The sequence below is a fragment of the Chelon labrosus genome, assembly GCF_963514085.1.
Source record: "Chelon labrosus genome assembly, chromosome: 7".
NCBI classification, from domain to species: Eukaryota; Metazoa; Chordata; class Actinopteri; order Mugiliformes; family Mugilidae; genus Chelon; species Chelon labrosus.
The window spans coordinates 3,812,065-3,825,206 of record NC_140343.1 but is presented as its reverse complement, the minus strand read 5'-3'; the positions used below and the strand labels follow the sequence as shown (position 1 = coordinate 3,825,206).

Here is a 13,142-nt window from a genome sequence, read left to right as displayed (position 1 = left end):
TTCGTTTTTATCTTTTGTAAAATATAAAAAAATCTCCACCTGTGACTCGGTTCTTTAACGATTCAAGCAGGACAACGAAGACATTACAGGTAGAAAACATTCATCTTGCTCCATACCTATGTACCCAGTTAAAAAAAAAAACTTTCCAGTAAAGACCTTTCTGCTCATTAAATGAATTCAAAAATCCTTTAAATTCTAAGTCCCAAACCCTTTTATACAAGATCAAATTCTGTATCTATGATTTGTGCCAGCACCTGGATTGATTGAAGATTTAAAGCAGTAACAGTTTAAATGTAGTGAATAAAACTCTTCTTCACAGTGGCTGCTGCATTTACATGGACAATAATTCTTTCTTTCAAACTGACTGAAATATTCAAATCAGAGTAACTTAACCGCTTAAAATGATCTGACAGGACAAACGTGTTTAACTGCCCTGAAACATCAACCACAGTGTATTAAAGTAGTCCTGATCACAAATCTGCCAGAAGTGCAATAGATTTAATTATTTCCCCCAACATTATTAACAAAACTAAGTTGATTTAATAGAAGAAGATGACCCAGATGTTTCAAAGTAGATGCCTACAGCGGGGGTGTCAAACATACGGCCCGGGGGCCAAAACCGGCCCACCCAAGGGTCCTTTCTGTCCCACGGGATGAATTTGCAAAGTGCAAAAATTATGCAAGACATTTAACTGCAATTTGTCCACTAAGAGTTGCAAACATAACACACAATAATACCTACAACTTAACAGCAGATGGCAGCAATGTGCCAAAAATGCACTATGTTTTTTTTCATAGATGTTTTGTAAGATTTCATAACGTATTTCTAAAACAAAAGGAACCTGTGGAGTTGTCGTTATATGTTCTTGTGCTGTTATGTTACTGGTCCGGCCCGCTTGAGATCAAACTGGGCTGTATGTGGCCCCCCCGAACTAAAATGAGTTTGACACCCCTGGGCCGACATGGATTAATTCTCTTCCGTGTTTCTGTCCCTTCAAGCTGCTCAGAAAGATATTCCAACCAGACTGAACCCATCAGATCAAGTCTTTACATAGTTATTAGGGGCTAATATTTTACACCACCCTCCTCAACCGGTTTAAATGAGGCTGTACTGTTATTATGATTATTAGTGGGGTACTACTGTCCATGTAAATGCACCAAGTGATCCTCCTAGACAGATAAACCTCTTGGTTTTCCTCCACCTCTGTCAACACCATCGACTTCTCTTCCAGCAGAGTTGGTGACTGACCGGCAGGATTGGTGCTAAACCTATTCAGCACAGTGTTCACTTGCGGGCTGTGTCATGATTGGCGACAAACCAATCACAGGTTTCCTTCAAAGCTGCAAATGAAAACATAAGAAGAACCGGTCAGGACATTTTAAATCTGAATCAGTGATATGTGGACATGGTCAACTGTTCGTTCCCACCTTGTTTGAAGGGTGTGAATGTGAAGTCTGGGAGGTAGCGGCGCAGCTTTGCGTTACTGGCCGTCTTTTTGAACTGGCCGTCTGCTTTACTGGTGTCGTACTGAGTGTCAAAGGTCAAGGGAGCCAATTATCAACTGAACATGCAGACAATAGTTTGCTTAATAAGAACATACAGATTTAGTTGTTGCCAAAACTCCACTATTAAACAAATGGATAACTGATTTATGCATCTATTAAAAGGATACCACCACTTCTCCTTTGAATCCCAAAGCCTCAACAACTCCTTCTGCTGCTTCCTTGATGGACACCTCATCTTCCTCGCCAACTACGAACAAAACACATCACATCATTGTTATTACACTTCCTTTTGAACGGCTGAAAAATGAACCGTCATTATCAATACAATGTGTGTGTGTGTGTGTGTGTGAGGACTCACCAGAGAGAATAATTGGATCAACCTCCGGATAGTCCCTCAGGACCCAGAGGAAGAGACGAGCCAGGTCCAGGGAGTAAATGAACTGCCTTCTGGGAGCGCCGGAGCCCCAGACCACCAACGGCTTCCCCTCCTCTAACCAGCAAAACAACAACACAAAGACACACAGAAGAGGACGTTAGTTAACTGAAGGGAATAAATCACTACTCCTGGCATTTCTTTCATGTTGCAAATGTTTTCACCAAAACACTGCAACTCCTGTGACTTACTTTGAGCAATGTACGCTTTGTGTATGAGGCCTGGCAGCACATGTCCGTCCTCGATGCTGAAGTTGTCATGAGGACCGAACACATTGGTGGGAATCACAGCTGTGTAGCAACGTCCGTGCTGCTGGAAAAGAGCCCTGTGAAACACATACTTCTGATTCGTGACCCTAAATCACCGAATTGATTCAAATTAAAAAAGGTTATAGCGCGATAACAAACCTGTTATGAACGTCTATCATCCTCTTTGCGTAGGCGTAGCCAAAGTTGGACTCATGAGGTGGACCGTTGTGGATCTGGCGAGATAAATTAAGCTGATTTAATACAAATACGAGCCTAAAGCATTTGAGCAGAAAAAGCGCAAAGGTTTATTTACCATCGTCTCGTCGATGGGATATGAAGTTTTATCCGGAAAGATGCAGGTGGACAGGCAGGAGACAACCTTGACCGCGTTCACTTCGTGTGCCGCCTGCAGCACGTTATCGTTGATGTAGATGTTGTTCCTCTGAAAGGGATCAAAGCAACAGGCAGCATCAGTTGTAGCACCATCAAGACAAGTCTGAACACTACTACACATGTCTAACCAGCGGTGGTAGCAGTGGAGCATCTCCTTCATACCCAAAAGTCCAGGTTGTGCTTCATGTTCTTGAAGAGCCCCCCCACCATAGCAGCCAGGTGGATGACGTGCGTGGGCCGATGCTTCGCAAACGCTGCCCGCGTTTCGTCCATGCTCCTGAGGAAGAGGACAGTCACGATGAAGAGACATTTTCCCGGTAGCAAAAACACACAAAAACAGTACGGCTCTCACATGAGGTTGGCATCTTTGGAGGAGAGGAATATCCATTCTTCCCCTTCCTTTGCTCCACCTTGCTCCTTCACCACGTGCTGTATGGCCCTCCCCACCAAGCCGGACCCTCCCGTCACCAACACCCTCATTGGAGCTGTGTGATCACCCATCTAAAGGGACGACAGGTGCAAGATGAGAAGAGGAGGAGCTGTGGCTGTCTGGGAAAAGGTTTGTCACTTAATAAGGCTCAGACAATGTGAACAGGTGGGCGTGTTGCAGCTGTTCTCAAATGTTTGCAGTGCCACGTTATTTTCCATCAGTTCAAGTGAATTAAACAAGGCTCAGAGGTATTATATTACAAGGAAACAAGTCAAGGAAGATGGGCAGAAAACGAAGACAAACTCAAATAACCTGCACTAACCAGAACTAAGGTGCTACTAGCCAGCTAGCTTACTTTAAATTTCGAAATATGTAATTATATTAATATTAATTATATAAACATGGTGTTTATTACTTGTTTTCTGCATTTCATTAGAGAGAGACAGTCTATACAGGACAGTGCTGTGCCTGTCAGACATGCTAACTGTATAAACCAAAGTTTATGTTAGCTAGCAACTAACCGCTGTCACATTCATTTCTTTTGCAAGTAAACGTTACATTAACGTAGCCGGACAAGCTAAACGTCAACTATCTATGCTTATATTTTCATGTCTGTGTCAAGTCAGAGAAGTAAAATAACAAATAAGACATGATTTTAACAAGTAAATAAATGGTTTCTCACCTGTTAGCAAGTCGCACACGAACGAGAGAAGCCGGTTTCAAGTCGAACCAGGAAGAACGTAACTCAGCTTCCGGTTTTTACATATATAATTTCAAAATAAAGTTTTACTTTCAAACAACTGGGTTATGTTCGTGCCTCAAATACACAATTTAAAGCGTTTCGATTACTCTAAACATTCTTCTGATATAAACTATACATCCAGAACCAAATATTCACAAACAAATGTTTCTCTCTGAGTGTTTTGATGCAGTGGTAAATTTTACTTTTATGGGAAAAATACAACTTCCGGTTTTGGTAATTTTAACGATGGACGTGGACTACACTGAATTTAGACGATTTTTTAAAATATATTATTTAATATTTGAATGCTATTTTTGTCATATTTTACATTTATACAGCTGATATGTTTTTATTATTATTATTATTATTTTAATATGTTCTTCATGTTTCCATTAGTCTTTTTTTACTTTAATCTGTCTAAACACACTATTTGAATAAGATGTAAATATATACATTCAAACTAGTGATAACTTTATTACTTGAAGGATGCATTTATTATTATTTTTTACTTGAATGTGGTCAGATTCAGATTGAGATCGACTATAAACTCATAAAAGTCTGAATGTAATATGTCTAATGGAACAATATTTCTATTTTTGTATATTTTACCTTTCATAATTTTCATAATAAGAATACATTACTACCGGTTATGGCTGCCACTTGTGAACAACAGCAGCGATGAAGCAGCAGAAGCTGATGTTTACACTTTTCACCTATTTTTACAGCGCTCACAGGAAATACAAAACCACTACACTTTGATCGCTGCTGATTACGGCTGAAGTGAAATGTGTCCTGGTGCATTTTTCTCAGTTGTGGTGCAGTTTTAAAGAAACACAAATAAAAGGAAAAACTTCCAAGAGAAACATTCGGTTAAATTCATTTTTATATTTTTCTTTCACAAGTTTAATTCGTTCTTTGAGTCAAATTTAACTCAAAGAACAAAAGGAATGAATTAATGGAATAGAAAGCCTATCAGTCCTGGTGTGAGCAGCTACAAAAATTATTTCTGTGCAAAAGCAGAAAATACATACACAGATCAGCCACAAGATTAAAACCACCGGCCTTTACGATACTTGGTCTGGTACCGGGACGTTTGCAGCAGGTCGTTTGGGTCATGTGGGTTAAGAAGTGGGACCTCTATGCATCAGGCTTGTTCTAGCTTATCCCGCTTATACTCGATAGATTGAAACCTGGGGAGTTTGGAGGAGGCTGGGCTTTTTGTAGGCGTTGAGAAATCATTAACGATGTAATAATATTCTTTTCATGTTTGTTTTAATGTCGTGGCTGATCAGTGTAGTTCTTCAATCTCTAAAACTTGATTTACACTGTTTTGTCGCTTCTTTATTGAGTTGGTCCGCCATCTTTCTCCGCCGGATCCGCCTACTGAGGAGACGAGAACCTGCCAAGGAACAGGATGGACTTGGTCTTGTTGTGCCTGATGTAGAAGAGGAACGGGTGGTCCGCTTTGAAGTGTTCCTCCCTCAACATGCAGAACGATGCTATGCCGGCCGTGGCTGCAGCTGCTTCCGTGCCCTCCTCGTTCACCTCCACAAAGGCCTTGTGGGCCACCGTGGACAGGAAGAGCCCCCCCTCACCGTTCATGCCCGACAGATCGGCCTTTGGCTCGCAGAACACGTCGATCATGCCCAGTTTTGCCAGAGGCTCGTTCAGCTCGTAGTCTTGCTCCAGCTTGAACTTTGGCAGGTGAATGACGACGTCTGACTCGGTGTCCATGTTCTCCCTTTTGGTCCAGTCTTCCAGCTTGTTCTTCGTCAGCGCCTTCTCCAGCTGGAACGCAATGAATACATTTTCTGGCTCTGGTGATGCTTGTTAAATCCTACATTTGGCTTTATGAGATCAACCAATAAACTCTGGTAGATGTTGTGTACCTTCGGCAGAGGGTCAGAGCCGTCTTCAGACTCTCCTGGTAGCAGGACGAACATGCTGAGCTCCTCATCCACGTACGGCAGCTCCAGGATCTGTACGCCGTGATCAGGGATGTAGTTGTAGGGCAGCTTCTTCATCTGGTACATCATCTGAACTGGCCTGGTTTCATTCTGACGCACAGGAAACACAGAATATCAGAGTGATCAGGTTAGAAAGTCTCTGTTAAACAGACTTTAAGGTGTTCATCTGGATTGAGTTAAACCGTTTCCTGTATTCAAACTTTATGATTTAATCAGGATTAGTTTTTCACCTGGTTCACTTTAAAGGACATCTCCTTGGTGTTGGCCGCATTAAAGCAGTTCTGCCAGTTTCCCTTGAAGTAGATCGCGTTGACCAGAGCCAGTCTAGTCATTGGGTTCACTGTTCCTGGCTTTAGAAGTTCTTTTATCTTATCTGAAAAGAAATGCACAGACAAAGTAATATTTAACACATATACACGGAGGAGACTACCAAATGATGAACAAGCTGTGGGAGCTTATCGTTTTAACGTCCTGACTTTCTGTCTGCTGCTCCACCCAGCTGTTGATCTCTTCCCTGCAAGCCTCTGAAGCCCCGATGAAATCAACAGCCTTCAGGTCTGCCTGGTAGTACTTCTGTGTGGCTTCCAGGAATTCCTGCAGACGGCACGCAACATCTCGTCAGTTCAAACTAATCCAGTAATATTTAACGAGCCGTCGCGTGCTATATGAAAACTCACCGGAAGGAATTTGCTCGTATGCTCTCCATAAAGTCGGTTGGCTAGTTTCAGGATGTATGACGCAGACGGTGAGTTGATGTCGGCGTTCATCGTCTGGAAGTCTGCGTGAACGCCTTCGCCTGACCTCAGCGAGAGGGCCTGCATGGAATATAGAAATTACATGTTATTTAAATATGAGTTGATGGAAACGGTGAAGATGAAGACAAAAACATGAGATGTTTGAAGGGATGATGCTAAGCTACTGTAATAATTTGTGGTACTTATGTTCAGAAATAAGATAAAACAAGTTTAAAAATAATCTTATTAGCAAATTAGTGTATTTAATTACCACCTTCAAGTTTGAATATCTTTTATTTGTCTTGTTCTTTATTCGTCCACCTGCTTACACACACCTTATGACCTATGTGTCCGTCCCATAGGTTATAGTTTTGAATACATTTTTCCTTTTTCTAATTTTTTTTTGACAAAGAAATTTAAGCCACAACAAACAAAGTTGAAAAAAGTCTTACACTAGAACCATGAATACATTTTCCAACCAAAATTTACCTAAATACCTGAAAAACTTCTTTAGTTTTAATTAATCCTAACTGATTTGCATTATGTATTCAGTCAAATTTTCCTGAAGCTGTTGAATTGAATTTCTTTCATAATCATTTCAACCAAATCCTCATTATTACTGTAAATACCTCTGTCCCACTTTCTACTTCCAGTTGACATGAATCTAAACTGGAACTTGTAAATCTGTCCTTGGTCTTTCACAGGTATAATACTTCAGTACTTATTTCTGTTCTAACATACAACAAGTAGAAATGCCATTATGCACAATTCCAGCTCCCTACAGGAAAGCTTTTCTCTAGTCATTCAATACTTCGGTGATGAAAGCTCTTATGGCTGACTGGGAGCATTTATCAACTCGCTGATGCACGTGCCATTAAGACAAAGCTTCCTGAATGAAAACTGATATAATGAATTGAAACCCCGGTTCTGGTTCCTTAAAACTTAACTCTTTGCAGCAATGGGTGCAGCTACAACAGCAGATCAACGCCAGTGGTCGCCAGGATGTTTTAATCTTTATGTGTTTACACTGTTCCAGGTATATAGTGTATTTCTATAGTTCTGTATGCCGTTTTGTGCATTTATAATTTATTTATTATTGAACCTGTTGAGGTAAACCCTTTGATCTAAATGAATAAAGACAAAGATTCTTGGCTTAAAATGGCCTGAACTGAAGCTCAACGGGTTCATTTGACAGTGCATTTTTTCTTTTTTTGCAAACACTACCTATCATGTTCCAGAGACATTTACTGAGGTCGAAGTACAGGTATAACTACACGCAGGCAGCGCCTCTCCCATGTCACACCTTTGGGCTTATGCCAACATACACGCCTGAGCTAACAGAAGTAGTCTATTTGTCACAGCCCTAAAGATGTTTTATGGCTGGAGAGCAGACTGACTGCATTTTTATAATCCTTTTCCACGAAAAGGCAGGCTGAAGGGTGTGCTGACCTGAGCCATCTGTGCGGCAGTGTCCCCTTTAGCGCCCAGGTAGACCATCGCCAGGGCTGAGCTGATGCTGAACGGAGAGATGAAGATGTTTCCGGTGGGATCTGCTTGGCTCAGGGTGCGGAGCAGGTCCAGAGCAAACATTGTGTTTGAGCTGCTGGTGGTGGCCATGACTGATGATGTAGACGTTTCCTGCAAAGTGCAATAGATGCATAAACATATATACCAGCAAATCAGGGTAAGAAGAGAGGCAGATGAAGTGATGCACCCATCATGCCTAGTGTCTACTGTACAAGCCTGTGGGGGCAGTGCTATGATCTGGGGTTGCTGCAGTTGCTCAGGTCTAGGTTCAGCAACATTATGAGTCCAAAGAATGAGGTCAGCTGACTACCTGAATATGCTGAATGACCAGGTTATTCCATCAATGGAGCATATTCCAAGATGACAATGTCAGGATTCATGGGGCTCAGATTGTGAAAGAGTGGTTCAGGGAGCATGAGACATCATTGTCACACATGGATTGGCCACCACAGAGTCCAGACCTTAACCCCATGGAGAATCTTTGGGATGTGCTGGAGAAGGCTTTGTGCAGTGGTCAGACTCTCCCATCATCAAGTGCAAAGAGGAACAAGTAAATTAGAAGAATGTTTACATTTAGTAAACTATCCTTAAAAAAAAAAAGAATGTTATTTGGTCACATTGCTGTCTGCTGTTTAGTCTTGGGTCTCAGTCTTGTGTTCTGTCCCCTTCTTTTTCTAAAACAGTGGACAAATTAGAAATAGCAGTTATTTTCATTGAAAGATTGCCTTGTCTTCTATGTCATTTTCGCACTGGGGTCCAGATTAGACCCTCTGGCCGGTCGCTTTTGGCCCATGGACCTTATGTTTGACACCTGTGATTTAGAGGATGTGAGCATACGTATGAAACTGTACAAGTTATGAAGCTAAATATAAATCCTAGGAACAAAACGCAATTACCTACACATGACTTTAAACCTTATTACGGACTGGGAGTGTCCCATTAGAGGCTTGGTACGACTACAACTGCTGTTACAGCGTTTTATTTTCCCACACTGACTCCCTACGCAACCACATATTTCACCGAAGCGAGCAAAGCTGTGTTTACATGATGATAAAGTGTACCCGGAAATAAACCAGCGCATGCCCACTGCCCCACTTTAAACGACATTTTCCGACTTTATTACGTACATTTTTAGATAAATTGTTGCCTTACCTGATATTCCGGCTCAAACGCGGACTGCTCGCACAAACTCAGCGTGTAAGAAAGTGAAAGTAACACGTTGAGAAATCCCCAAACATGCCCTGAAGAGGAGAGACGGAGAGAGAGACCACCGCTCATTTATACGGAGCTCAGACCTAAAGGGGGCACTTACCGTGACGATGGGCTGCACCGGTCTGTGGGTGTGGACCCGTATATACAGTCAATGGTGTGGACGCGTGACTGGGCGATAAGTCCCAGACGATGACAAAACGGGGAATTATACAGATAAAGGAAAAAATGCGACCATGTACTGAGGTGTAGAGATGTCAGCACAACCTGCTGGAGATTTATGCGTTACACCTAAGAGTGCTGCAGGTTTTAGGAATGTAGACATTTAAAATGTTAAATTATTAGATTATCTATATCCCGGATGAATGTAGGGGCGTAGTCAGGATTGATTGAGGTCAGGAGTCCAAGTTCTCCCAGCAGAGCCCACTGACTGTGGGCAGAGCCACGCCTGTCTAAGACAGAAGCCATCAACTGAACATGTAAAATAATAAAGGTTTTAAAAATTGAATTCTAATTTTTATTTATTTATTTATTTCTGAAAATAAGGTGTAAAAGCTATTACTTTTTTTTTTTTTTTTTTGAAAATCGAAAAAAAAAAAAAACTCTGGTTTTCTTTCAGATTTTCAAAACAGTGTTAGCTTTGGCAACTTATTTTTAATCTTAATTAAAAAAAATAATGATTCAACACATTTTCAGAATTTCAAATATGAACCAATTTTCTTTAGGTATTACATGCATTACTTATTTATGTATTTATTTATTTTTTAATATTTATATTTTATAACATTTAGGACTGGGCTGTTGTTTATTGATGTGTTTTGATTTCGGATAAGGAGTTAGAGTTTCTTTTGAGATTTATTTTTTTTTTTTTAGAAAGGACTCAGTCTACATGTTTAGTTTTGTTTTACTAGTTTCTTTGTTTTATTCAACACCCTTCGTCCAGCCTTAGTACTGCACTTTCTATTAACCTTAATCATTCACAATAAACCGATTCAGTCTGGTTTAATGTTGCTTCCCACACCCCTAACAGAGCTGAGCCGTAACATGCAGTGCACAATTTACAAAGTAAGAATAAAATAGTAAGAATAAAATAATCATAATAATTCAAAACAACTTACTTCAGTCTTTCAGACACATTCATAGTCATTCATAGTCTGAAGCTGTATTGCCATTACTTTCCAGGAACTAGGAACCTGTAGAGATGCTCTGTACATTTCTACCACAGTGACCAGGGTCTAAATTAAGTTGCTGGGGAAATTCCCAAAAACATATTTGCCTCTTCTTTACAAGGCCTGATGTACACAGGAAGATCACAGACAACCTCTGCAATTAATTCTGGAGGAGAATAGTATATCTTTATATACAGTGCTGCTTAAAAGTATGTGTTGTTAAGATCAGACTGAGACAAATCTTCATCTTCTGTCCAGTCTATCATAGACAGACAGACAACCATTCACACTCACACCTACGGCCAATTTAGAATCACCAATGAACCTAACCAGCATGTCTTTGGACGGTGGGAGGAACCTGGAGTACCCGGAGAGAACCCACGCAGACACAGGGAGAACATGCAAACACCACACAGCAAGGAACCCAGTTGGCCGTTTGATTCGAACCTGAGTACCTTCGTGCTGAGACGTTCACTTCTGTGTCTTCATGTTTCACAGACAAAATACATTTTCATGACGGCATCACTAAAAATACCCTGTGCATCTTCTAACAACTCGTGACGCCAGTGAAAATGAATCCTAACTTGATTTTATCTGATTATTCTGACTTTAAAAATATAATAATTAATATTTTTCTATTAAGTTCTCATTTACTCCTCTCTATACTGTTTTTACTTTAAAAAAAAAGACTTTACACTGATATTTTACACAAAACAAACTTGTTTTGACTGAGAATTTGTTCATGTATGGCAATATTAAGTGGCCTCAGCTCAGATTGTGCAGAGGTTAACATTTTGAAGGTGCAGAAAGGTGTGTCTGAGGGATTTACTGTGCAGAGATTACGCCTTGTCTCCACTCGTCACGGAGGTTTACAGCACAGCCCTTTGCATCCACTGAAACATGATAAACATTTCAGATTCCAACCCTTGGACTCCAGACCTCTCTCTGTTACATAACCAGCACCTTATAGCTTGTCCTCCTAAAGAAACCTCCCTTCTTCTTATTTACACCACAGGTTTTATTCCATCAGTCCTATTCTGTATCGCTGTTCAGGAACTGAAAACCTGTTTTATAATTATTTGTCACAACTGCATCAATTAATAAAAATGCCTTAAACTTCTCAATTTAAGCTCAAATAAAAAAGTTTCCAGATTCATATTAGGGTGTATTAAATCAAAAAGTAAATAAACAAATGTAACAAAATCACCAAAAATCTAGTGTCCATTAAAAAAAGAAAAGAAAATCTGTTCACTTTTTGTGTATTTAGGTGCCTTTTATTTTTCAGTGCAGGTGTTTATCTCATAAAGTTTGAGCTTTTGCAAATATACTGAAATAAAATGCATGTATATATTTTGTAGAAGTGGAAAAAAAATGCAAAAAACAATTTACAATTGTGCTGTGTTTAAATTAAGCATTTAAAGAACATGGAGAAGACTTTGCATGTATTTTCCACAAGAGGGAGCCAGAGTGACGAGCTGGAAAAAATAAAATAAACTATGCTTTATTGAAGTCATATTTATTAAGTGCAAAAAATCACAAAGCCAGGTGCGTATAATGTTTACATAAATTTGTGATTTGATTGTATGATTCAATGACAGAGTGTGTCTCCACTATAATCCTCTAGAGTGAGTGGGAAACTCACATTGCAGCAGCAGTCCCTCCCTCTCAGAGGTATCCTGTTATTGCAGTTGACATTGGCATTTCCATTAACATCTTTGTGTCCTGTCACCATGGTCAATCAACACATGGCCCTGAGCGGTCCACATGCTCCTCATACTCAGCCGTGACTTTTAATGCAGGAACTTGACGTGGACACAGCCTTGGGGCAACCGACTGAAGGCAATGTCAAACCTCCCGTTAAAAAAGTGGCAATTAATTCTCCTACAGATTGCTGCATGCATTTATTGTTTTAACTTCCTGACTTTCTGTCTGCTGCTCCACCCAGCTGTTGATCTCTTCCCTTCAAGCCTCTGAAGCCCCGATGAAATCAACAGCCTTCAGGTCTGCCTGGTAGTACTTCTGTGTGGCTTTCAGAGAACTCAGAGCATGAAGCCCAGAGAAAGCCCAGATGAAAGAACTCCCTTTTAACAGGAGGAAACCTTGAACAGAACCCTGCTCATATGAAGGAAACCTTCTGCTTGGAGGCGGACTCACGTGGAAAGAGGTTCAAGAAGTGGTAAGGCACGCAAGAGCCTCTTCAGCCCCGGGACCTAATGGGGTCCCCTACCGGCTGTATAAGAGTGCACCAGATGTGCTGAGGTTCTTGTGGAAATTGATGAAGGTGGTATGGAAGAAACAGGTTATTCCCAAGGCATGGCACAGGGCAGGGGGGATTTTTATTCCCAAAGAGAGGGACTCGTTGGAAATAAGCCAGTTTAGACCAATTAGTCTGCTTAATGTTGAGGGGAAGATTTTCTTCAGTGTTGTGGCACAGAGGTTGTCCAGTTACTTGGTGAAAAACAGACTAGTTGATACGTCGGTGCAAAAGGCTGGGATCCCCGGCTTCTCTGGATGCTTAGAGCACACCAGTATGATTTGGCACCAAATTCAGTTAGCAAAGCAAGAGAAGAGAGACCTGCATGTTGTATTCTTAGACCTGGCTAATGCTTTTGGGTCAGTGCCACATAGTTTGTTATGGGAAGCATTTGACTTCTTTAGAGTTCCAGGTAGTATAAAAAACTTAGTCAAAGCATACTTTTTAGACATTCAACTCTGCTTTACCACAGCAGAATACTCTACAGCATGGCAGCAGCTGGCGGTAGGCATCATGGCAGGGTGTACAAT

General features: G+C 40.8%; 2 protein-coding genes across 4 annotated transcripts; both read right to left on the bottom strand.

Annotated features, from left to right (window-relative positions):
• Window positions 1-17: 17 nt before the first annotated feature.
• On the bottom strand, window positions 18-3,110 carry LOC311490957 (GDP-L-fucose synthase-like). The gene is made up of 9 exons (XM_084548755.1): window positions 2,933-3,110; window positions 2,743-2,857; window positions 2,501-2,629; window positions 2,347-2,420; window positions 2,131-2,264; window positions 1,865-1,996; window positions 1,674-1,753; window positions 1,429-1,528; window positions 18-1,341 (listed from the first exon to the last, which is right to left on the bottom strand). Exons 1-9 carry the CDS (start codon window positions 3,079-3,081, stop codon window positions 1,286-1,288), a joined length of 969 nt encoding a protein of 322 aa, XP_084404881.1. The 5' UTR covers window positions 3,082-3,110; the 3' UTR covers window positions 18-1,285.
• A 1,529-nt stretch (window positions 3,111-4,639) lies between these two features.
• serpinb1 (serpin peptidase inhibitor, clade B (ovalbumin), member 1) lies at window positions 4,640-9,451 on the bottom strand. Of its 3 annotated transcripts, XM_084547978.1 has the most exons (8): window positions 9,133-9,185; window positions 8,291-8,654; window positions 7,903-8,091; window positions 6,397-6,534; window positions 6,196-6,313; window positions 5,950-6,092; window positions 5,642-5,809; window positions 4,640-5,540 (listed from the first exon to the last, which is right to left on the bottom strand). In XM_084547978.1, exons 3-8 carry the CDS (start codon window positions 8,068-8,070, stop codon window positions 5,133-5,135), a joined length of 1,143 nt encoding a protein of 380 aa, XP_084404104.1. In that variant the 5' UTR covers window positions 8,071-8,091; window positions 8,291-8,654; window positions 9,133-9,185; the 3' UTR covers window positions 4,640-5,132. The 3 variants fall into 3 exon arrangements, with proteins under 3 accessions (XP_084404104.1, XP_084404102.1, XP_084404103.1); XM_084547976.1 differs by lacking the exons at window positions 8,291-8,654; window positions 9,133-9,185 and adding an exon at window positions 9,293-9,451; XM_084547977.1 differs by lacking the exon at window positions 8,291-8,654 and having other exon boundaries at window positions 9,133-9,250.
• Window positions 9,452-13,142: the final 3,691 nt, after the last annotated feature.